The 27,150-nt window shown below is 32.8% G+C and overlaps 1 protein-coding gene across 8 annotated transcripts in view; it reads left to right on the plus strand.

Annotated features, from left to right (window-relative positions):
- LOC148604455 (uncharacterized) overlaps positions 1-27,150 on the plus strand; it is a 58,780-nt gene that overhangs the window by 18,283 nt on the left and 13,347 nt on the right. For 4 of the 8 annotated variants that reach the window (XM_088547708.1, XM_088547706.1, XM_088547709.1 and 1 more), the window contains exons 2-12: positions 6,221-6,957; positions 8,596-8,711; positions 11,203-11,338; positions 13,644-13,673; positions 19,238-19,417; positions 22,029-22,165; positions 23,073-23,211; positions 24,083-24,264; positions 24,834-24,930; positions 25,470-25,624; positions 26,383-26,400. In XM_088547708.1, the coding sequence (XP_088403834.1) occupies positions 6,369-6,957; positions 8,596-8,711; positions 11,203-11,338; positions 13,644-13,673; positions 19,238-19,417; positions 22,029-22,165; positions 23,073-23,211; positions 24,083-24,264; positions 24,834-24,930; positions 25,470-25,624; positions 26,383-26,400 (1,779 nt within the window). In that variant the 5' untranslated portion in view covers positions 6,221-6,368. The remainder of the gene's footprint in view (positions 1-6,220; positions 6,958-8,595; positions 8,712-11,202; positions 11,339-13,643; positions 13,674-19,237; positions 19,418-22,028; positions 22,166-23,072; positions 23,212-24,082; positions 24,265-24,833; positions 24,931-25,469; positions 25,625-26,382; positions 26,401-27,150) is intronic. The other 4 variants (XM_088547714.1, XM_088547713.1, XM_088547712.1 and 1 more) reach the window with 3 other exon arrangements.

Raw genomic sequence — 27,150 nt, forward strand, 5'->3', positions numbered from 1 at the left:
ACTCTGAAAAGAACATGCATCATTAGTTTACAGATTTAAAAAAAATTATGAAATATATAATTGTTATACTTTTCTCTTGTAATTCTGTGGTAATATTTTGTTGTAAGATTTAATGAAATGTAACAAATAAAAAGGATGAGTTCAGTTCTAAATTCTGTTTCTCTGGCTGGGCTAAAACATCAATAGTAAAATCCATGTAATCTGCAGCTAAAGTAAATATTGGAGATTTTTCTTTAAACATCAGTTCAGAATGTTTTGGGCTTAATTGCTGTGTAATTGTTACATTGTCCATTCCAATAATGTCTGACACATATCCATCTTTTACCAATATTTTTCAGCAGATTCTAATTATATACCAATCAAAATTAATAACATTATGACTAATATCTGACAATGTTACCAATACACACCAATTACTCAGAGATAAGCATTAGGAAATACACATTTTCACTTCTGGTAAGCTGTAAATTCTGGTAAATTTAGGATGTATTGTATATTGCTAAACATGTATGAAATTTTATTAAATGGGCAATTTAAAATTTCATAGCCTATCTATTTCAAAAATCTTTGACCTTCATTTAATGAGGCTTAAAATGTTAGATGGATGAGTCTGTCTGTTTTAATTTTGAGTCATGGTTTAGAATGAATTTTCTTTGTTCACTAACTCTAAGCATGTAACGGATAGACAGAATTCCCAGGGGAGCAGGTTCATTTTTCATGAAAACTTCAGAAACTGACAAATTATTGTTATTATGTGCAGATAAGTAAACATCTTCTGTTGAACCTGTGTATAATGATGTTTGGAGCCAGCTGTAGCCTGTCCTGTGGTACGAGGGTTTCCTCATTGTTCATTGAAGACCAATGAGTGGCCTTGGGCTGACATTTTAATCCGGATGGGGTTGTTGACATATACTTCATACCTATTCTTGTTACATATATATTAGTAAAAAGACAATGGGAGTACAAATGATGGTCTCCATTTTTAACTCACCTGGCCATAAGCCATGTGAGTGATTACCATCACTTCGCGTTCGGCGTCGTCGTTGTCATCATTAACAATTTCTTCTCTGAAACTACCAAATGGATTTGCATGAAACTTATAATGGTTGTTCTTTAGAGTATCCTGCACCAAATGACTGTTTGTATTTTTGATCGGTTAAAAAACATGGCCAATGTTACTAAAAATAGAACATAGGGGTCAGACAGCAGATTTTTGCATATATCTCCAAAACCATCAGGTTTAGCCAAATTCTAACAAGAGTAAAAGTATTCAGCATAATGAGATCTATCTATGGTTGGATTTTGGTGAAAGTCTGTTGATCCATGTTGGAGGTATTGCCCTTTTTATACATAATTTTGCTGTTTTTGATGTTATTACATTCAAAAATCTTCTCAGAAACTACTTTACAGAATTCAATGAAAGTTATTATCCTTGTTTTTTAAGATATCCTAAACAAAATGAATGTTCTGATTTTTCATCAGTTTAAAAACATGGCCGTCATTACTAAAAACAGAATATAGGGGTCAGACAGTAGTTTTGTGCATATATCTCCAAAACTATTAGATTTTTATTATAAGGCCTATAAATGTCTCCAGGAGATCAAAGTTGTCAGACGACTTCATGTAAGAGTTATTGCCCTCAAGGGGAGAAAAATGACCTTGAAAACTATGATAGATAGAATAAGACTTTCGATTGCTGAAACGATTCTTATTATAAGGCCTACAAAGGTCTCCAAGGATCAAAGTTGTCAGACGACTCCATGTAAGAGTTCTTGCCCTTGAAAGGCAAAAAAAATTTGTTTTAGCAGTTTTCAGCCAATATCTTGAAGACTATAATAGATAGAATGAAACTTTCAGTTGATGAAATGATCCTTATGATAAGTTCTACCAAAGTCTACGGAGTCAGTATTGTCGAACAACTCCTTGTTTGAGTTATTGCCCTTGAAAGGCAACATTTAATCAAGTGATTGATTCAGTCTCCTGGGAGCCTCTTGTTATGCAAACTCATGTATGTAGAAGTTTACCAAATTTACTTTGTAGAAAATGTTTGTTAAAGAGAATCTAGTTAAATTTCATTTTATTTTGTTTCACTTTATACTTGGATTTGTATATGACAACATGATTGGAGTGTGTTCAACCAAATAACTGTTCCAATTCAACTGCAGGATCCAGAGTTACAGTTAAATCTTCTGCCAGCAAAGGGGCAAATTTCCTCCATTTTGAAGACAGTGCTGGTCCTCTTGTTGCTTTACAACTATGTTTATATTGTGCCATTGGCATTATCAGTCATGTTCCTCCTTCCATTCTGTAAACATCTGAAAAAAGAATGGATGTGGTGAAAGTGCTACAAATGCACCAGCATATAACGTAATTCCAAAATAATAATTACTTTCAGAGTTTTAAGGTTCATATTGCATTCTCTAAATCAATTGAGAATTTGCTTCTCAACTATTATGAATGTTGTGGGGGCATATACATGTATGTTGTAAGCTAAATGGGTACATTTGTATTTGTAGTCTATACTATGCTTTGGTTTCAGTTTGGGACTGCTCGGTGTTTATTGTCTACATCAGGGTTTTGTGGTGTATGTTGGTGTATTTGTGGAGTATATTGAGAAATTTATGGCCTATGCTATGCTTTGGTTTTTGGTCTAATTCAGGGTATTTGTGGACTATATTGAGGCATTTATGGTCTTATATTTGGGTATTTGGGGACTGTGCTATGCTATATTGAGGTATAAGTTGTCTTATGTTTGGGTATTTGTGACATAAACTGAGGTTTCGGGTATTTGTGGTCCAAATTATGCCCTGTTTTCTAAAGTAAATCTTGATATGGTAGTGATAAATTATAACAGACAGATATTGAGTGTGAAATTTATTTAAAACAAATAAGGAAATAAAAAGGACTAAATTTATTATACATTGATCATGACATTTGACCTACTAATTACTGAGATAATCAATCCATTAAAAAAACAAAATGTGGTTTTTGAAATGTTAAGTAGTGTAATAATTACAGAGATTGATTATAATATTTATTTAGCTGTAATATCTGACAGAGAAGATTAAAGCTCCTTCTAATTTACATTAACTCCATTAGGAAATTATTGTTGAAGGGACAGGTTTAAAATGCAGGAAATATTTGAGTAGTTTTTAGTAAGCTCTGTAAGTGGAAAATATCATCCTTCCTATAAGGTAAGCTAAAATATTACTTGTTTACTGTAGGAAATGGTAAGTAGCAATTTGCAGGCTAACTATACATGTTAAAATGAGCAGGACATGACATTTAAGATACATTGTGTGCAATATACCTTATATACACTGTGGTTTATTCCATAATAGCATGGTTTTTGTCAGTGAAGAAATTTTCTCATTTGAATTGCTGATATATGTAGGAAACCTATTTTAAGGAACAAAGCAACAGCCAGTTGCTTTGTTCCTAAAAAAAAAACAGAATACACTCACCCTACCAGTGCACCTGGTCCACGCTCTCTGTTTTTAGTGGAGTAAGAGTTGCTCATTTACTTTTGTTACTTTGTATGTATTATTTAGGTTATTTTAAGTTCATTGTTGTATGTGTCTGTTTTCCATGTCTGGTCTTTGTTTCCTTAGATTTCCACTAGAATCTTGGAATTCTTGATTACTCTTAAAATAGCTTTCCTCCATGTCTCTGCTAAGGCTATCAAATACTATTCCATTGATATTAGGACAAGATTATGTCTTAAAATATTTTAAATGTCCATTTGAGCTATTGTTCTCACTTTGCAATTGTCATTCATTGTCTTTAGAAATTTCTCCTCTGAAACCACATTGTGGATTATTACTAAATTACTGAGGTGTTTTCTTCAAAAAGTGTGTCAGTTATGTACATTAAATGTAAAACATAGCTGTCAATGCCTTTTTTAAACCATAGGGTTCAAGTCACCAATTGCTATATGTATCTCAAAAAACAATTAGAAATACTAGAAAATAAGTATGATCTTCCTTCTTCAGCTTGAAGAGCTCTATGAAGTAGCACTTTTGTTGAAGGTGAATGATTATCTTTAAAACAACAAATTTTGTTGTGTTTTGCTTATTACTCAAAAACCTTAATAGATAGAACAAAAGTTTCGACTGTTGAAATGATCTCTTGTTACGAGTCATTGCATTTATGTTGTATGATTAATTTTAAAGGAGTTATTGCCCTTGAAAGACCAGAAATGATTTTGCTGATAATTTGAAAGCAGTTATAGATATGATTTACTTTCACTTGATGAAATGATCCATATACTCAACTAAAGTCCCCAAGAGTTCATGTTTGTATGACAATTACTCATTTGAGTTATTTCTCTTGGGAGGTAGATGAAGGCTATTTTTTAATAGTTGAGCATGCCATGTTCTCTAGAGCCTCTAGTAGTTTGCAACTATTTCACATTTTTTCACAGACCCAAACCCCCTCAATTGAAGTGAATTTTGCTTGTGCTGAGGGGTTCTAAATCTAAATTTCACATTGAATTTCTTGATTGACAAACAAAATCATTTAAAAAAAAAAACATACATGTAGTGGCATTGGTATCCTTTCAGTTTATGATGTACTTTAAAATGATGAGTCAGTGCATGAAAGTTTCTTGCAGTGGTTTACTAGACTCTAATAAAGTACTTTCATTATCCTTGTTTCATATAAAACAAAAACAAATACATCCTGTTTCAAATAAAAGTGACAAAAAACTCAGAATAAAGTGCTGTAGAAAGAGAGTTAAGCATGAAAATTACTTTCCAACAATATAAAGTTCACTTACTACTAGTAACGAGAAAGGGCATTCTTCACAAGGAAAATAACAATGTATGCTTTTAGGTTGTATCATAATTGTATGACTTGTGATGTACCTTGGTTCTCATCCACACATGGGAAGAATTGGGATTGATGGCACAACTTTTTGTGGGTTTAAATTGGTCTTCTGGAGCTGGTATGTCGGTTAATTGCTAGTAGTCCTTTTTTGTGCATTTGTGTAATGTGTAATCAGTTTCTTTATTTCTGTTTTAACAACAGACTCTGACCTTTTTGAACAGATATTTAGGCATGTTTAATTGTGTAATATTTTTTTCCACAGTGGCAGGATTTAAAAGAGGAGGGTTGTGATCACACCAAAGTACTTTACATCCAGCACATTTTTTATGCCTGTCCCTAGTCAGGAATTTTTAACCTCTGTACGTATTGTTTTGTTTTCTTTTTCATTATCACTTTACTTTTATGTTGCCTGAGTTTATGGGGTAATAATTATCTTGTACCTGTTTATGATGTTATATTTGGGGCCAGCTGTTGCTTGTCCTGTGGTTGGAGGGTTTCCTTTACATTCATTGAAGACCCTTTGGTAGCCTTGAGCTGACATTCTTTATCTAGGTGGGGTTGTTGTCTCTTTGAAATATTCACCATATCCATTCTAGTTATTTTCAAAACATATGGATATATATGTTAAGGATTGTTATTGTGTAATTTCTGTCCATATAAAACAAAAACATGTTTTTATCAAAAAAAACTTTGTTCATGAAGTGCATTGGAAAGCCAGTTTTTTTTTCTTGTTTTGAAAACAGATGAAAAAAATACATTTTTCCAGTGTAGAGCCCTTCACACCAATGAGAACGATGTGAGAGGTCAACAGTAGCCAAAATGTATGATACATACCATGTCCAGAAAGCCAGATGAAATCTAAGATGTTCACTATACAGACAAGTGTATACATCAATTTACCAATCAATGCATTTACTCATGTTTTTTTTTCTGGAATGAACAATGAGTTCTTTCACATGATGATCAGTTGAGGAAAATGAGTTTGACTTGATTATTGGGAGGACATGATACGATGTTTCAGCCAAAATTGATCAAGCTCTGACATTAATTTCAAGTTATTTCAGTGAACAAATGTAAACTGTAGTTGATGTTATTGACTGAAGATAAAGTGCAGTTTGATTATGGACGAGGATGCAGTTATTCTAGTTTTCTAAGATTTGATTCAATTCCAATAAGTGATTTTCCAGTGCAATTTGCATGTGCATGTATGTCTTATAAAACCAGAGATATGAGCATGTGATTAAAATTTTCTCACGTGATTACAGTGATAATAGTTTTGACTTAGAGGACACAGTTATTTAGTACTTTACCTCTTGAAGCATGAAATCCATGAACCTTTCCTGAAATAGTCTCTGCAGGGTCGAGAATAATGCTTTTTTCTTCTTCTTTTCAGGATGTAATGAAATGGAGACATTGCTAATGTGATGGATGTATTTTATACACTCAACCTGTATTATGTGATGAATTTTAACCACAGAAATGCAGTGTTTTTGAAACATAAGATGGATTATGAAATTTTATGATAATAAATAAGTTTTAAAATGGCAGGTAATTCATCAGAAGTTAGTTCTACTTTATTTAGTACAACAACTGTACTTCATCAAGATGTCAGTCATCGGGAATCAAATCCTGAAGTTGATTCCACAAACCTTGTGTTGTCTGCTCAGCAGTCATCATCTAAAAACTTGGAGACCTCATCGTATTCAAGAGGCAATCTAGCCTCATCATCAGCACATTCAAGTATTATTGCAACAGCATCAGTGCACCAAGATCCATCAGTATTAGTTTTACAAAGCTCATTGACTTCAGATATTGAATCATCATCAAAACTTCACCTTAGCAGTTCACCATCAATGTCATCTTCAAGACAACCAGTGATACCTTTACCTTCACAATCACCAACACCGCCACTGACCTCAATTCAGGAGCTACCATATCAGACATCAAACTTTAAACTACCAAGCCTGAGTTCAAGTTTATCTGGGTCTAGTGATTTGGATACATCTGTACAATTTACATCACATATTTCATCCTCGTCATCTATCACAAGTTCTAGCTCAGTTATACCACCAATCTTACCAACATCTGGGTCTACTACGACAAATGGAAGTATTTCTTCTTCACCGCCATGTAAGTAAAAAATTATGGGTCAACAGATTTGTGTCATTTTGCTTTAGGGAAAATTAGTTTGATTTAATATCCAGCAGGAGTAAACGCTATAGAAGGAACCTCTGTCTATTTAGATACATTATGTACTTCAGGTTCCTGTGCAGCTATAATTTCAAGTAAAGGGCCAACATTCCCGGTATTTGATTTTCTATCTGATTTTTCACAATTTACATTTTTGTTCATAGAAAAGAGCCCAAAACTGAATGCTATAATTAAGCCATTTAAATCTTTTATATTCCGCTGATTGAGAAACCCCAGAATTATAAGCATTATAACATGATATTCAAATCGTTTATTCAAATACCGTATGAACTGTCCTTTGACAAAGTAAAAATATCAATTATTGAAACAATGAAGTGACATTGCGATAAAATTCTAACCATCCAAATAAATCACAAAACATAAAAATATGCCAAGGTTAGGCTCAAACTTTAAAACTCTTCTTTAACAAGGAATGCAGGATACAACTGTCAGGTCAGTTTGGCTACAAACACTACATAATAAAACTGATGCTGCTAAATTTTGTACTTTACTTTATCTGATTTTTCACAATTTATATTTTTGTGAACAGTAAGGGTTTTTCTAAGATTTATGAAAATTTTGGACATTTCGACAATGTGTATCCCGCGGCTCCACACAAAATTTCTTATGGACAAATTATGCATGAAGTATTCATTATGTTCTCTTAAGAAATTTTATCTGGTTGAGGGACTTTGTATTCATGCCATGCAATACTCTCAAAATTCATTTTGAAATGACCATCCAGGTCCTTTCATTTAAAAAAAAAAACCACAATCCAACAAGCATTAATTGGTTTTATGGTCTGTCCATGTTATTAAGATGCAACATATTTTGATGCCATTTTATTAGTAAGATTATAATAAGGTAATTAATTGGAAAGAGTGATAATCAAAATATGATTACAAGTGCCAAAGAACACCTAGATGTAACGAGTGTGAAGAACTTCAGTACACAGTTAAATCTTACTGTGTTCTTGGCACAAGTGATTATATTTTGGTAGATTTTCTCCCTTATTCATTGCTATATTCAATATAAAATTTAATTTTTGTGAACGGCAGATTGATATACATGTTGTGACAGGAGAAAGTTTGAGAGTGAAATTACCATATTTATTTCATAGTGGAGAAAGTCAGAGAGGGAAATTACTGAATTTATTTCACAGTGTGAATTATCAAAATTTTTTACACAGGGAACATTCAGTAAATCATTTTTATCGATATTATAAGTTATTATAATTTATTTAGTTGTGCATTGAAGTTCTTAGTATACATTCACTCTTGTTTTATATGAGTTAAATCAAGGCCTGACAGGTTTTATTTAAATCAGAATATCATTTAAGGACTTAAGACTCAGGAAAAGTTGAAACAAAAACAGCACACATAATTAACACATTATGAACAAAATCACAAGTAAGTAAGCAACCTTGAGTCCAGTAAAATGGACCAAATTAATTATTGGGGCTTTCCTGAAAACATTGTACATTGATGATAACTTGGATAAAGACGTATATAGAACGATACATGTGATTCGTTTTGTGATTTTGGCCTTGTTTAAAAGAATACTTTCTTTTTATTAAAGCCTCCTTGACAGACAATCTTACAGTAATCCTTGGGATATCACTGTGTGGAGTAGCAATACTTGTTCTTCTCATTATAGTTCTGTTTTGGTGCTGCAGAAAGAGGTCTAAAACAAAGGTATAATTGTTTATCATAATAATGCTTTAAAACTTGTCTAAACAAACCCAGAATTAACTGGAAATCAATTTAGCCTAGATGTCTTCTGACTAACAGAGATTTTTATCATTTTTGACTAGCAAATGATGCCTCCCTCGCCAGGCAATATTTATATTAATAAATTCATCAACTAATAAGTTGGTAAAACAAAGATTTTTAAGGGCCTGTCTTTGTTGGTACAGCTGCCCGCCATCTTGTTTTGTCCAATCTTGCACACAATCATGACAGTGACTAACCAATGAAGGATCTTGCAGGGATGGCCCTGGAATGAGTTCCTGCACTAACTGTCCTGGAATGAGATCCTGCTGGGATGACCCAGGAATGAGTTCTTGCAAGGATGGACTTGGAATGAGTTTTGCAGGGATTGCCCTTTTCCATTTGTGGTTTTAAAAAATATTGTTGCAAGGGTGAATGGAATGTGGTGTTGGTTGTAATTGTTGAGGTGCTGCAGTTACAGTTGGTTTCTATAACTGTTTCTTTATTACTTCAGTGTGGGAAACCATTTTTTTTCCAACTTGCTATTCTGGCCAGTGGAATATTGATCTTGCTAGCCAAATAGAAATTCAACTAGCCAAATTTTTTGGGTTTTTTTGTCTGTACTATCAACTGTTTTCTCTTGGATTTGACTATCTTCTGCCTTTTTTTTTTCTTTTTCTTCAACTATTTTTTCATTTGTTTTTAAATTTATCAAAAACTTTTCCATTTTTGAATATTCCCTCCCATTGAAGTTTTTCATGTACAATAGGTACTCTATTTCTGAACTCATATTTTAAAAATAAAATTATATTTCAACAGATTCATCATTATGAAACAAGAAAATGTTTATCATTGCTTCTTGTTAATTTTTATTTTGACAATAAACAAACAATTTAAGGTAACATATCATAAATTACCAAGATAATTTCGTTTGAATACTAATTCGAGATCAGTACCGCCACATAGGTTTTGGCACATCCCGTTTACGGGAAATTAAAATGGCAGATTGTAAACAATGCTTTACATCAATAAAATTGTGCATATCATGCCAAAATTCTCTTGACTTTCGATCTAAAGCTAAACTTCTTAAAACGTAGGGAACATGTTTTTAATATATGTTGTTAAGGGATGTTTAACTAAATAACCTGTTGGCTGGTTAACTTTCCTTGGAACTCGCCAATCAAATGACTGTCGCCAAATTGACGAGTGTAAGCTAATGAGAACTCGCCAAATGACACATATACTCGTATTTGGTGAGTTTGCGAGTGTTGGTTTCCCACACTGGTACTTTGAAGGGCTTTGCTGACAATCTTTTTCCAGACCAATGCTGTCAACAATTATGGAACTTTTAGAAAAGCAGAGGACGCTTACCCTACCGGTGCACCTGGTCCATGCTCCCAGTTTTTATTGGAGTCCAAGTTGCTCATTTGTTTTTGTTACTTTGTATGTATGATTTTAGTTACTTTATGTTCTTTGTTTTGTATGTCTGTTTTCGATGTCTGGTCTTTGTCCCTGGATTGCATTCTTTTGATTACCACTATAACCTTGGTAACCTTGATTACTCGTTGAAGTGGGAACTTCCAGCTTGTTTGTATTAATGTTAAATTTGTAGGTATTACTGTGAAAGTATTTTGTGGGGTACTAATTTTCGTGGTTTTGTTGGGTTTGGTAAACCATGAAATTTGGTTCCCAATGAAAAGGAAATTTCTTTTTGTTTGTATGGTAGAGTTGTCCAATCTACAAATTCAAGAATCAATGAACTGATATTTTTTTTCTAAACCAAGCAAACTGGTACCCACAAATAAAAGTTCTTCCACAGTATGAGTCAGTAACATGGTTGGTGACAACCCTTTGTTGATTTCCAGCAAGTGTTGACAAGTGTAAGAACTCCTTCATGACTGATGTGTTGCTTTTGCCTAGACATTTTCTGAAAGTCCCTATATATTCGTAACAAACAAAATTTTGGCGATACATGTATTTAAGAATCATTTTGTCAGTGTGTCCATCCAGTGTTTACTCTGTCAGGGCAACCTCTCCTAAACTAATGGATGGATTTTGATGAATCTTAATGATGAAAAGTAAAATAAAATAAATGAAGATTTGCTTGAAATAAGACAGTTACTGCTAGATCCTTCGAAGGGAAATAATGCAACTCAACGGTTTTACATGGTCAGATGTTAACACATTATGAATTATAATGCTTATACATGTAAGCATTACTTCTTGTTTATTCAAGTCTGACAGGAATTAGTACCCATTTAAAGTAATTTTATGCTTTGAGTGGGGAATGCCAACAGCAACAATATGTGCAACTTTATTTTGTGGAGGGTAAGCATAATGTGATTTGTCAGGTCAGGCAGACAAACTTGACTGTGTCAGAATTTTTGTGATATAGGCACCATTCTTGATTCTTTTATCAACTTTTTAAACCATTGTGAATCATTTGATTACCAGAATTCTGGCATTGTAATTCCAGCAGCAGACAGTAGAAACAGTACAGATAGGTGACCTTTGGGCCAATGACAGACAAGATATATCATTTGCTCCAACATTTGATTCAGTGTTAGAAAGTGTCTCAGAAAGTCCAAAAACGAACAGTAAAACAAATAAAGGTATGTTCATGTAAACAGGTCCTCAGATAGTCCAAAAACGAACAGTAAAACAAATAAAGGTATGTTCATGTAGACAGGTTCTCAGAAAGTCCAAAAACCAACAGTAAAACAAATAAAGGTATGTTCATGTAGACAGGTTCTCAGAAAGTCCAAAAACGAACAGTAAAACAAATAAAGGTATGTTCATGTAAACAGGTCCTCAGAAAGTCCAAAAACTAACAGTAAAACAAATAAAGGTATGTTCATGTAGACAGGTGCTCAGAAAGTCCAAAAACGAACAGTAAAACAAATAAAGGTATGTTCATGTAGACAGGTTCTCAGAAAGTCCAAAAACGAACAGTAAAACAAATAAAGGTATGTTCATGTAAACAGGTCCTCAGAAAGTCCAAAAACTAACAGTAAAACAAATAAAGGTATGTTCATGTAGACAGGTTCTCAGAAAGTCCAAAAACGAACAGTAAAACAAATAAAGGTATGTTCATGTAGACAGGTTCTCAGAAAGTCCAAAAACGAACAGTAAAACAAATAAAGATATGTTCATGTAAACAGGTTCTCAGAAAGTCCAAAAACGAACAGTAAAACAAATAAAGGTATGTACATGTAGACAGGTTCTCAGAAAGTCCAAAAACGAACAGTAAAACAAATAAAGGTATGTTCATGTAGACATATCCTCAGAAAGTCCAAAAATTAACAGTAAAACAAATAAAGGTATGTTCATGTAAACAGGTCCTCAGAAAGTCCAAAAACGAACAGCAAAGCAAATAAAGGTATGTTAATGTAGACAGGTTCTCAGAAAGTCCAAAAACGAACAGTAAAACAAATAAAGGTATGTTCATGTAAACAGGTTCTCAGAAAGTCCAAAAACTAACAGTAAAACAAGGGTATGTTCATGTAGACAGGTTCTCAGAAAGTCCAAAAATGAACAGTAAAACAAATAAAAGTATGTACATGTAGACCTATTCTCAGAAAGTCTTTATACCTTCTGCAAAACAAGAAAATATATATACATGTTGACATCGTGAGTGTTGCAATTAGCTCACATGAGAAAGACAATCTAATGCAGTATTTCATGAGAAACAACATTGCTCCATTTTTCAGATGGAAATGTTCTCTGCAGAGCTTTGATCATTTATGATTAATGAAATAAATGCTTATCTGTCTAAGAATCAGGCGTTTAAGGCGTGACACATGAAAAAAAAAAGATATTGCATTATTTAAGTACAGTGAAACTTCTCCAAATCAGACCCTCAGAAAACCGGTCTTCCCTTCAAACCAGCTGTTTTCAAAAGTCCCGGCCGATATACCTTAAAACCTGTGTGTTTAGTCTTCAATAGACCGGCCACCCCTAAAACCGTACATTGACCGATTTTTCAGTTTTAGTTACATATTACAAATAAAAACAACCTCTCAATTCCGGTCGCCCAGTTATTGTTCACCTGTAATAAATGTGTCAACGAAAAAGTAAATGATTATGTAATATTACATAATTAATAATTCATTCACTGACCGGTTTGCATTTCATCAGTGGACAGATGATAATTGATGGGGACAGTAGTTTAAACAACAAATTTAATCCAGACATTACATTTTGTCACTGTTTGGCTGTTAATTGGTGTGTGCACACGTCAGGCAACCTGGGGATCTTTACGATCTTTTAACTGTCAATTAATGTGACCTGTGCCCAAGCCAAAACAACATAGGGGTGAAGTTTTTTGACTTTGTTGATAGATCATTTACCAAAACAATACAAATAATTAATTACAATCAATAGGCCTTTGATATTTAATACATATTCTTTCAAAACCATGAACATTATTTTGTCAGCAGTACTGTTTGTAAAATCTAATCTTTTACAAGTGATGCAAGCTTTGAAATGTAATAAAAGGCCAAAAGTTTTGAATTGGCATTAAACATGTCTCGACCAACAGACTGACATGGTGTATGGTTATATAACACATGAATGGAAACAGCTCTTAGAGTGCATTGTTATTTTTCACAAAACCAGCCACCCCTATAAACCGTCTGTTTTTTCTTGTCCCAGTTGTGGCCGGTTTGGAGAAGTTTCACTGTATTTATCTCTCATAACCCTCTGAAATGACCATGAAAGTGTTAAATTGGCTTTTTCAAGATATTTAAATAGCTTTTTAGTTGTTCTCTAAATGTATTGAATACATCTGTGGCAAATAAAGACCAAATTGGAAAAAAAAAAAAAAACATGCCACCTTTTGCCTGATTCTTACACAGAAATTTACTGAATGGTACTTAAATGTCTTTACATTTTTCTTACAATAAAATCTTTCTCCAGGCTGGTCTGGCAAAAAGAAGTATAGAATAGGTAAAGAGTGTGTTATAAGCTGATATTGATGTTTAAATTTTGTTCAGTTTTTATCACTAAAGAGTGAGTGCTAATTGACAACACTTTGACTAAAGCCAATTTTATCATCTTCCCTATTGTTTCTTCTCACAGCATCTATGATACAAATCACTTTCATCATCATGATCATTTTATTTAATCATTATTTTAAAGATTAGCACTCTATTCACAGTGGTAGTTTATATAGCTTTGTTGTCAGTTGTTAGATAGTTGTTTAGTTATTTAATGTCACTAATTTCATTCAATTTATCTGTCAAGGTGACACATTCTGTCATCAACAAAGGTCATGCACTTCCTTTATTTCGTGGATCATTAAAATTTAATTTAAATCAGATCAAAATGTGATGCATTTTTGTGTAATTAATGTTTCATTTAATTATGTGAAATTTTATTCCAAGGCCATGAAAGTCTTAGGGTGTGCCCTGTCTTGTCCATAAGGGTATTCTGAGCTAGAGTTTTTAGACCATCTGTCTCAGTGCCTTTAATTCATTCCATTATGACATTGTACATATATCTGGTAATATGTTAGGCTGTGTTTGAGGCTTGTGAGCTAAAGATTAGCCTGTTTCATAAAAAACTGCTGTATAATTATACATTCTTTGTGCAGCTGGTGACCAATACATTGTATAAATAGAAAACAGCTAACAGATAAATCAGCTTTCCATTAAACAGGTGACCACTTAGGCAGGCAACTGGCAAGTTTATTGCCCAAAACCTATGATGATATGCAAAAAATAGGTTAAAAAGGAGTTAATATGATTAGTTATAATGAAGTAAAGTGCTTTTGTTAGTAAAGAAAATTCATTTTTGTTTTCTCTTCCCCTGTTTCTTTTATCTCAGGAAATCTGACAGTTTATATTTTTATCATATCTTTGAATCAGACGTTTTCACCAGAGGAGAACTGATAATAAGAAGGGAGGAACTGCAGACAACTGAATGTGATTTCATTTTACTGCCTTACTCAGATTTCTGTAGTTGACACATTGTGGTATTAGGCATCAACTTGTTGGCTTACAGTCTAACCTTAAGTATTTTAGGGTGTCCTGATTTTACTACTGGGTCCAAATGCCAAAACTTTTTTACCTTCTATAAGCTCCATGTGTAGGTGTAATAGAAACATATTTTTTGGGGCACACATGTAATTCAAGTGCTCATTTTTCATCATGGGAAGTTAAGATTTAATGATAATTGCAAATGGAATGCAATATTTATTTATGTGCCTACATACAGCACTTAAACAGACTAGGTATACAATGCCAGTATGCATTTGATGAAACATGTATATTATGAAATTTCAGTTTGTAGTATACTTCCTGTAATATTGTGGTTACTTAGCCAATATGCACAGCAGCATAGTTTGGAGCAAATAGATTTACAGTCCATTCATCTGTTTGTTTTTCTTGGCTCTGGTTTTGGTTAACATTGAAGTTTTTATTTTTGCTTCTTTTTAGAAAAAAATGAGTATCATTATATTGAGGTTGACTTTCTGGATCACTGACATAATTGTAGTCTATTGCTACAATGGGTTTAAAGGAAATTTGCTCAATTGAAAGCTCTTTTGACAAGGAAAACACTTGTCTAGCTTACCATTACTAATAAGAGATCTCTGTGAATAATGGAGATAATGAATTGTATGTGGTCAGGCCTGGGTTTCATTAAAAAATCTCATGTTGAGAATTTCCTTGTGCTGTGTTTTTCCTCAAGTTTTCAATTTCCAGTGATCTGATTGGTTGAAATTTAAGTTCAGGAAGGATTTGAGGAAAACCTCAATTTGAGATGATGTATGAAACTGGACCCAGGTCATTATGAAACGTAATTTCTTCTTTTTTAGGCCATGTGAGCTTTTGCCATTACTTGGTGTCTGCTGACATCCATTATCATCGTTAACAATTTTTCAAAATTCTTCTCCTCTGAAACTACAAGACCAATAAGAACCAAACTTGGTATGAATGTACCATAGGATATTCTGCATAGAACTATATCTCTGGTCAAATTTTCATTCTAATCTGTGAAGCCATGTTAGAGTTATTGCCCTTTTTCGACACTTTTTCCCTATTTTTAATTGTTATTTCTGTCAAAATCTTCTCTGATACTACTAGATTAATCATTATACACAGCCAAATGTGCCACATATGATAATCATATGGTGCTCGATTCATATGATGAACATATGATGGTCATATGATTATCATATGGTAATTTTGGCTTAAAAACATATGACAATCATATGTTTGTGAAAAACATATGATTATCATATTATAATCATGCAATAATTATATGTATACCAAAACATATGATTATCATATAGTGCTCAATTTATATGATAATCATGATGCAAACCATATGATTCTCATGTGTGGCAAATTTGCGTATGTAAGGCCTACAAAAGTCTACATTGTGTCAAAGTTGTCATATTACTCCTTGTTAGAATTATTGCCCTTGAAAGGTGACAAATGGCAGGGTTTTTTTTGTGTTTTTTTTTTTACAGTTTTCAGCAAATATCTTGAAAACTATAATAGACAGAAAGAATTTTTCAATTGATGAAATGGTAAGTCCTACCAAAATCTTCTTGACCACTCTTTGTTAGAGTTATTGCCATTGAAAGGCAAAAATTAAACTAGGTGAGCGATTTAGGATTTAGATATGTGCCGAGCAGGACATACAGACTTAATTCATAATGTACTGCTATGTTATATGGATGGTGTCTGACCAACAGGAATATGCAATACTTCCCAGAATATCTAATTTGTCCCTGCTTTAAAGTTCAAACAATCAGTTCCAAATTTTATTTGTCATTTCTAACATGTTTCAAAAGTCTTGCATATATAGGACATATTTGCTAACACTATGTAATGTTAACAGTATATCTATTACGTATGCATACAACTATTCCTGTATTGACAATTTACAAACCGATTGCAGTGCTGTAAAACAGCTTTTTAGTCCCTTAGGACAAGTAAGTGCTTAGTGATAACATTTCCATGGAAAATTATTTGATTAAATTTAGAGGTCTTCATCTTTTAATTGAAAACCTGGAATATTCATTTATTGCTGATAGATGATTCAAGTACAAATTCATTTTAGTATAGTAAATACCCAAATCAATGCTATTAGGTTATACTGCAGCTTCACAAATGACCTTTCCCCTTGAATGAGTAAGACCTATGATAATATCTTTGATGTAACACCTGACTGATGGTAAACAAGCACCTGCGCCTACTCTCATCTTCATGTTAAATTCCAGTGTAGATACTGCCATTTAGCTATATTACTACATATGATTTTATTTTCTAAGCTTAGTCATTCATAGATTTCAGACTTTTTCTAAGATTAAGAATTATTTCCCCTTCATGTGTATATGTTACCAGTTCTACATTGGAACATAAGGCCTATGTAAATGGCAAAAACACTTTGTGATAAGAATACTACTTGATGATTTTTTGTAGGAAAATGATGTGATAATTCTTTCATTTATTATGTGAGGTCATGAAAACTGATTACAAACAGACTCTGTGTATACATTGAATGATCTAACTTATTAGAAAATTTGTACCATATGACTTGCTTATAATGATGATGGATAGAAATGCTCCGTTTACATATTAAATGATTCATAAGCATTGTAATGGATTGCATTTAGTGTAAATTTCTTGCTTAATATTTAAATTACAAATTAAGCTAAGTAGAATTTTGGCACCTCTTATTTATATACTCTGTACTCTCTAGTTTGATACTTGTGGGATACAATGCTACTTCTGTGTTGTACAAATTGTGTGTATCATTCTTTAGATTTTATTATTCTGTGCCATTAGCCCTTTACCATAATATAGTAAAAGTTGATTTAGGCAAATCATGATATTCAGTCAAAATTTGCTTACTTATAAAAGGAAAGTGGTAGAAATTTACGATTCAGTAGCTAATTATTAGCTGAAAACACTTTGGCACAGACTGTTATATTTCTCACTTGATCATTATCAAATTGATGGCCTTGGGCTGACAGTTTCATCCTGGTGGGGTTGTTTTCTCTTTGACGTATACACCATACCTATTCTCCTTATATATGTTCATACACAGTGAAGAAGTTGTAAAGGGAGAGCATGATTTGACTTCCAAAATTATACTCTGCCACCTAGGATCGAACCCTAAATGGCTCGGTGACAAGCCAGCGACAAATCCTTTAGCCAAGTCAATTAACTGGCTATTTAAATCTCACTACCTACTACAATGCAGGCCGCCCTGCCACATTTCCCCCACCATAAGAGTCTTAACAACTCTAACACTAGCTCTATAACTAACCAAACCCCATGGGTTTTTTAGTTGGGCACCAAATGTATCAAGAGTCTTCTATATGTGCAAGTTTCTCAGTGAAAATGGCAAATTAATACTTCAGAATCTAAGACAACAACAATGCCAGTCTAACTCTTTTAAGTAGTGTGATCTTCTTTTAATAAATGATGGTAAGTGTTTGAATGTTCGCTGGCAAGTAAATCTAAAAAAGCAAATTATTCAGCGAACATTCAAACATTTACCATCATTTATTAAAAGAAAATCAGCTAAATTCTGAAATGGGGTAAAAGTGTTCAGCATGATGAGATCTATCTGTGGTCAAATTTTGGTTTTAATCTGTGAAGCCGTGTTGGAGTTATTGCCCTTTTTCAACAATTTTTGCTATTTTTAATTTTATTTCTTTCAAAAATCTTCTCCTCTGACACTACTTAACCAATTGAAATCAAACTTGGTATGAATGTTCCTTGTGATATCCTGCATAGAACTGGTGTTGGGATATTTGATCCATCAAAAAACATGGCCCCCATTACTAAATATAGAACATAGAGGTCAGACAGTAGTTTTTTGCATATGTCTCAAAACCGTTAGGTTTTCGCCAAACTCTTTCAGTTGCTGAAATGATCCTTATTATAAGGCCTTCAAAAGTCTTCAGGGATCAAAGTTGTCAGGCAACTCCTTGAGAGTTATTGCCTTGAAAGATGAATTTTTTTTTTTTTTTAGTTTTCAGAAAATATCTTGAAACCTATAATGGATAGAAAGAAACTTTCATTTGCTGAAATGATCCTTATGATAAGTCCTACCAAAGTCTTCTTGAGTGGACATCTCCTTGTTAAATTTTTTTCCTTTGAAAGACAAACTTTGTTTGATGAGGAATTTGTTTAAATTTTGAGATATTTTACTGATCCTCTTGATTGTATCCTTTTAATGTACTGTCTGCAGGTTGGTGGAAACGTGTGTAGAGTATTAATTTGAAATTAACAAACTTACAATTATTTCTATCGAAGCTTTTGACAAATTTGTAGTTGTGCATGTTTTTAGGCATTCTTATATTTTATGTTTAAACATTTTCATCTGATTATATTGTTTATGTAGAAGAAATTGCCTTTATATACAGTTGCTATTAAATAGAGGTTGTTAAGTTAATTAAAAATCAAAGTTAAGAGTAAAGTACAAAAGTAGTCAGAATGTTGTTGTTCAGCAAACTTGACACATGAACTATGATGTGTTTTCCTTTCTAGATATACTGTACAAAGTTTTGTACCCTTACACAGCTCAAGATGAAAGTCAAATTAACCTTGACCTTGGTGACATTGTGACCTTGATAGAAAAGAGAGGAAATGGATGGTGGAAAGGCAAGATAAAAGACAAAGAGGGATGGTTTCCAGGGAGTTATGTGGAGGAGGCTGAAATTGGTTTAGGTAAATTAGTGACTGTCTTAGCATATGTCTTGATGTCTTTTAATGGAGGTATTATAGTATACAGCTGACATTCCATCTACACACCGTTTTGTCACTGTGTTTAGCCTTTACGGACAGGAGTATCCTTTGATTTAATAACTGATGGAATATTTAGTGGTGCTGTATAAAGGAGTGTTTTCTTATTTTGTACCCCCTGCTTCAAGTAGATGGTATACAATGATTATGGTGTCTGTCTACACCTTTTTGTTACAATTCTCTCTGTAATTACTGATCACTGCCATTAGATATTTTTGGATAAACTTTATACAGGTATACCACATTATGGGTTTCACTTTAAGACTTGACATTATATGAGTGGGATGTATCCCTAAATGAGGTTCCACTTTAAGACGTGACCTTTGGAGGTATCCCTAAATGAGGTTCCACTTTAAGACTTGACCTTTGGAGGTATCCCTAAATGAGGTTCCACTTTAAGACGTGACCTTTGGAGGTATCCCTAAATGAGCTGCCACTTTAAGACTTGACCTTTGGAGGTATCCCTAAATGAGCTGCCACTTTAAGACTTGACCTTTGGAGGTATCCCTAAATGATGTTCCACTTTAAGACGTGACCTTTGGAGGTATCCCTAAATGAGGTTCCACTTTAAGACGTGACCTTTGGAGGTATCCCTAAATGAGGTTCCACTTTAAGACGTGACCTTTGGAGGTATCCCTAAATGAGGTTCCACTTTAAGACGTGACCTTTGGAGGTATCCCTAAATGAGGTTCCACTTTAAGACTTGACCTTTGGAGGTATCCCTAAATGACCTTTGCTTATGGTTTTTATGATTAAACTATGTATGTTTTTCATGTTTTCAACATTTTTAGAAGATAAAAATCACTGAAGTTTGTTTACCTCTATATTGCAAATGTACACACACATAACCACTTGAGTGAATCAAATTTTAATTAGTTTTGTGTTCCTCAGTAAAAATAAACAGTGTTTTGAACTAATTCAGAAAAAAAACTTGAAATAAAGATGGGATGTAAAATTTATACAGAGCAGGCAGGGATTGAATTGCAGTAGCCTTTTTCTTAATTGAGTTTTAGACTATTATGTCTTATTTAAAAGTATTTATGCCATGTAATAGTTTCATCCTGACAGTGTGAAGATGGGCATCAGCAGATTTTTTTTGGATTCATTGACAATTACCTGTTATACCAAATATATACATATATTGAAGAAAGAGCAGTGGGTAGATGGGAAAAGCATTTTAATCAGGATAACATTTCTACAGTTCATAAAATAGATATGTAGCTATCTGTTAATGTACATGGTATCTAGATAATTACACATTGATGGTATTGTTTTACTATTGGCTGATAGGAAAGTTAATGAGGGAGGCATGTTGCAATTTATTCAAGGACATGAACTACTTGGTATTATTTTTGATGTGAGTCATTCATTATTTTCATGTTAAGTGTTCAAGACTTACCAGGCCAAAGTATTTTTTTAAGCAGTATATCTTAAGTTCTTTCTATGTAACTGTTATATTATTGAATATTGCTACATGTCCTTTTGTTTGTCTGTCCACATGTCTTTTCTTGAGAGATTTTTTAAAATATGTATTGTATATACAAGCATTGCAGAAAATATGTTTGTCAATCCTTCTGTGGTATAAATATAATTTTTCCCCTGCGAGGTATCGCGAGAAGACATAGAAATGCCGGGCATCCATCCGCATTTTCTGCACTTTTTTTGTTATGCTTTTACCACATTAGTTTGTTTTGGGTTTGTGGCCTTATTATGAATAGTTACAGATTAAGTTCCACTTTGGTTACGTTTGAATGATTTTTACGGAAGTTACTGCCCTTGGACTTAGAAAATTTCAGTGAATTTACAGTTTTCCGCACTTTTCTTTGTAATGCTTTACCAATTGATTGTATCTGTATGCAGTATTATTATGAGAAATTACAGATTAAGTTCAAATTTGGTTACCCTTGAATGATTTTTACGGAAGTTACAGCCCTTAGACAGATAATTTCGGTGAATTTACAGTTTTCCACTTTTTTTTGTAATGTTTTTACTAATTGATATTATCTTTTGTATGTAGTCTTTCTATGAGAAGTTACAAGTTAAGTTCGACTTTGGTTACGGTTGATAGATTTTTTTGTAAGTTATGGCCTTGGAGTTAGAAAATTTTAGTGAACTTTAAGTTTTTCACATTTTTTTATTTTTTTTTCATGGGGGACATTGGAACACTGTTCTTTTATTTTAAATTTCTTCCAAGCTAGACAGACCTGTCTATGAAAGGAATTGCCTTGATTCAAATTTTTTGTGCACACATTATTTAAGCTTCATATTAATTTCAACTACTGTATGTTTTTTGTAGTACCGTTACTTGAGACTGAGATCGACTGAATTAACATCCTTGAACTGGTTTTGACCAAACTCAGTTTCTACTTGATCCTTTTGTAAACTGAAATCAATTTTCAAAGGCACATGTTGAAGGTCAAGGTCACACTTGAAGCTTTACATTGCCCTATTGTAAAACTGCCACTAGATATGGTATTTTACATTTGTTCAAAGTTTTCTCAGATTTCGCATTTAAAAACATCAAGTCTTTTTATAGGTTACACTCCAAATCAGCATCTTCCCAATGGTCACTCACCTGTCAGTTCATTTCTAAAGGACCAGGACATTACACCAAAGCTTACCAAGAACAACAGTAATAGGAACAGTGCACCAGTTTTCTCTTTTGACAAGAAGGTAAAAAATGACTAGAATATTTAGAGTTATAATTTTGCCAATTTCTGTATTTATGTTGGCTTCGTTCAATCATGACTGAATTGTACAAGTGAATTCAGGGGGATTTTAAATTTTTTTAACACTTGGAAGTCGAGGAATAAAGGTGAAGCTAAGAAGACAAATATAAAACAACTTAAACAACGTGAAAAAACAAACACAAATGCATACAACAATGATGTTAAGTGGATTGGGTTGGTCCTCCATTGATTAAGTTACAATCACCTGATAAATTTTCAGAGGCAGTTGTCTGGACAGTGAACAATGAAATTTAAACTTTCTATGGCTAATATTTGAATAGCCTGATATAAGTGCGAATCTCATTGCCAATTGTCCAGACAACAACCAAAGGAAATATGTCAACCCTTGAACTTCATCATAGTATGTGCTGTAAAAACTAAAAGTTAATTAAGTAGTAGTCTTTGTAAGTATCATGCAAAATCTGAAAAAAATGTGATACACCCCAAAAAAGGCTACATATTTTTATTTTCATAATTGAGTTGTTTTATGGGTCTATCATGAAATGTGTAATTATTCATTCCAATCTGTCTGCTCTTAGAAGATAAACAACATTGAAATCCAATTGATTCTATTGTATTTGAGTGTCATTTACAGAGTTATCTCCCTTAATTTTTTAATCTACAGTGCATTCTATATAATTTTTATCTCCTAAGAACACAGGTTGTATAAAAAACCAAATGTTAATTTCTGTTTGGCAATTCAAACAAAATATAACAAATAAAAATATGTAGGCTTTTTACCCATGAATCACATTTTGCATGATTCTTAGCGGGAGTGCTACTTAAATACTATGGGCATAGTGCATCATACATCAGTATGTCAAGTGTCTAGTTGTCTATTGTTTTGACAGGTATTAGGAAAAGAGGTCTCCATACCGAAGGTACCACCAACAACATCTCCATATCTGAGTCCCCACTCCAGCCAACCAACTTCTCCAGGCCATAGTAATATATCATATTGCCATGAGAAAATCATCACAGAAAATGTTGGTAGGTACTATGTAAGGATCTGTCTAAGCTCAGAAAACTGCTAATACAACATTGTTATATGTCAATGCATGTGGCAAATTAATGAAAAAATAGGGAAAACATTTGGTTGGCTTGCTGTACTAAGAGGATTTTAACCAGTTCACACTAGTCCAAGACAATTTATGATCTCATGCAAAAACTCTAAGACTTAGTCCATGATCATGGGCTGTGAGGAAAGGACACCTATAATTCATGCCCTGTCAAGATAATTGAACACCATTAATGTTAACTTGAAACTGTTGCGACAGCAGTTAGAACAAAATAAAAATACTTAATATGAAGGTATAATAAAAGAAAACATAGGACACAGACCCAAAAAATATAAAGCAACAAAGCTTTACATGGTGCTCCACTACTGGCCAAGTAGTATTTCTTGCTACCTGTTTTTTTATCATCATATTTACAAAAAGTTGTTGCCCAGCCAAAAATTGTAGATATAATGCTGTCAGAAATGAGCTATAATTTAGTGAGCATATTTGCAAGTGTTGCTTCTGGCATGAAAATGGTGATATCTACTCTCTTATTAATGAAATACGGTAATTTTTATGATGAAATTAAAATCAAATCATGTTGATTTATATGAACTGTTTAGAAATGGTCCAAGTTTTTATACAACTGCAAAAAAAGTTTTCAGTTGAATAATGGTATTACCTTGTGGTTGGCATCCATTAACTTTAGTTTATTTACATTAACTTGACTTAAATTTATCTAGTCTTTTTTTTATTTTTAAATTTTACCACATTGTTCCTAGGGACATTGCAGAGGGCCCCCAAAAAGGGGGAAAATGGGTGCTATCATTAGAAATGATATCTGAGGAGATTTATCTTTACAGAGGGTGTTAGATTCCTTGTATTGTACAGTCACGAGCCAAACTTCTCCAATGAGCTACATTTGAATATAGGAGATGTTGTTATTGGTATTGAGAAAGATATGAATGGATGGATGAAAGGAAAGAAACAAAGTTCTGGAGAAGTAGGAATGTTCCCTGCTATATATGTGCAGGAAATTTTTGAGGTATCAGTGATAAATGATCTGTTACAAACATGTCTACATTGGAACTTCTCAACTTTATTTGGTCTTGAAAAAACTAAATAAAGAATTGAGGGAATGATAAAGTATCTGAAAACATGGGAAAAAATATAAAAAATGGTGTTTGGTTGACTATTTGTGTTATATTAAAAGAAGTTTTTCTTTTAACTTACCTTTTTATGATGTTTTGCCTTCATAAGATTTTAAGTGTGCCAATAGGTCATATTTAATAATGTTACAGGATAGATTTATTTACTTTACTTTGTTATTACTATTGCAATATCAAGTCTTACCCCAATACCCCTTTATATTGTCTTTAAGACTCATTACAGATATCTAAGTTTTGGCTATTTCATATATATATATATGGCTTTGTCTACCCTTCAAGATTCACAGAACATCTTATTCCTTTCAACTTCCTATAATATTTTTTTGTTTGCTATTATGAAGACATTTGCCACTACATGTTCATTATTGCCAGGCTAGATGTTTTAAGTTTTGTAAAAGAAAAGAATCAAGTATAGGATATTTCCAATGTTGTTATCTTATCTTAGGAGGAGTTTCCACATGGCTATAAAGACAAGCAGAGTGTATATGACCAGTTACCAGTCTCTTATAATGACACGAGTACAGCTGAATATATTGGAGTTGGTAAGGGAGATAACTGGGTAATTCTATGGTATAATCAGCCAACATTTATGTAAAATCATTAGAGTCTTGGGTTTTAATTTATACATTATCCAGATTAAAAAATGTATTGTCACGTAAGTGTCTAATTTCATTCTCAGTGTGTGCTTTGTTTTCATCTGAAAATAATAGTGATAATGCCATTTTTGTATTGAAAGAGGATATAATTAGGATGTGTTTATTTGAATATAATGATGTAAACAGTGAACTAAGGTTCATGTCTTTACCCTTGTTTTAGCTAAGAATGTTCCACTGATTCAATCATTTGAAAAGATGATAAGTAGGAAAAAGTCAGATTGACCTTACATCTTTTATACTTTGTCATTATTTTTGAGAACATAATAATTACTTTTCACCAAAATTTGTTTGCATATTGTTACTTCACATGATTTTAGTGGTAATTTTGTATTTGACTATAGATTTTTTTTTCAAACTTCCATGACATTCCATGAAATGATTTGTTTGCTAGTCCTTATATCATCCAAATATAATTATCTTTTCAGAACATTATGCAGTTTGTCCCTATGCAGCAGAAATTGAAACTGATTTATCATTTGATATTGGTGACACAATTATTGTTTGTCAGACATTAGATAATGGTTGGTGGTATGGTTGTCATGGTGACCAATTTGGCTGGTTTCCTGGCACATACGTTGAGGTAACAGAACAAACATTTTGTTTCATTAGTATAGTTTTAAAGTAGTTTAAAATTGCTTCCTTTTAACAATATTAAACTTTCAACAACAGTAGTAGAACTCAGCTACAATCACCTTGTCCTCCAGTTAGTATGTATGTCCTATGCGGTTTTATTTATTTTAGATATTTGCTGGACAAAATATGTGTATTGTATATGTAGCTATGACATTTATCAATTTCATAGTGTCACTTAGTTTCCTGATTCAGATCCAGAATTTTTTTTGTCATTTTCCTTTTTTCTAACAAAGGGTGTTTCACCACCCAACCCACCCACCCTTGAAAACAAAACAAAAAAACAAAACAAAAAACACCTAGGTTGGTCACTTGTTTCCTGACTTAAATCAGTTTTGAAATACAATGGGTAATCTTTTGCAGACCTTTTTTTAATTTCTTACTTTGTTGCTGCATCATTAGAATTTCTTTTTTTACCATATATACACTACACTAGAACATGACCTTTTTATCATTATTTTTCGGTCAGCATGGTACATCAATAAATCAGAAAGTAAATTAGATCAATTATAGTAAGTTTTTATGTTTTATCAAAAGGATTTTTGTTATTCTTTAGAATTTCAATTTTCCTTACACTGAGCATGTGTAACATACAAAAACTGTCTTAAATTCAGCTGATCAAAAAATGTTGACTTAAAACTCAAATGATGGTATATTGTTTTAGATTTAGAATAATTTTAAGAAAGCTGGTGTATGCTAATTTTGCAGGCTTTCCAACCAGACCAGGTGATTCAGTGTTCTATGTTATGACTTCTATCAATAGGAGTTCACAGTTATCTCCCTTCTACAGGGTTTTTTTCATCACTTCATGTTTCCTGTTATATTTCTATGAATATTTACAAGAATCAGGCAGTATTAATTTGTATGGGTGCATTATTTCAGATACTTCTTGATGCATTTGCATGTAACTTTAAAATAAAGTGAATGTTTGTGGTTTTGAACCAATTAATATACGTTTATTCTTTAGAAAGTTTCCAATTTTAGATGAGCATTTAAGTACAACACTGATGATAACCGTTTTACACTTTCTCTCAGGGGAGGGGATGAAAATGTCTGATTCTTTTAAGTGTTTATACACATCATGCATGGTTCTGTTGTGTTGTGTTAACTCACAGAGAATAAATTTATGCTTTAAGGTATTATCATGTTACAAAAAAGTTGACTGTAAAGTATTTCAAATGAAGCCGTAAATGAGGGGTCAGTTGGAGATTTTTTTTCTAAAATATGCAATTTTATGAAAAGGAGCAAATTTTGAATGACACTGTATAAATTCTTTGTCCTGGCTGTCCTAAGAATTTGCATTGAGAGAAATACCAATATATATATTTTCACAGGTGGACAAACTAAAAGAGCATTAAATACTGCATTTATGTTATTATTACATTTTAAACTTTCATTGCTGTGAAATCTAGTGTGCTAAGAAGTGATTTGTCTGCAGTGCTATAGTTTTACGCATTCTTGTGTTTTAGTGAATAT

This window comes from Perna viridis, chromosome 10 (assembly GCF_037379345.1).
Source record: "Perna viridis isolate PV_CMFRI_1.1 ecotype Kerala chromosome 10, ASM3737934v1, whole genome shotgun sequence".
NCBI lineage: Eukaryota > Metazoa > Mollusca > Bivalvia > Mytilida > Mytilidae > Perna > Perna viridis.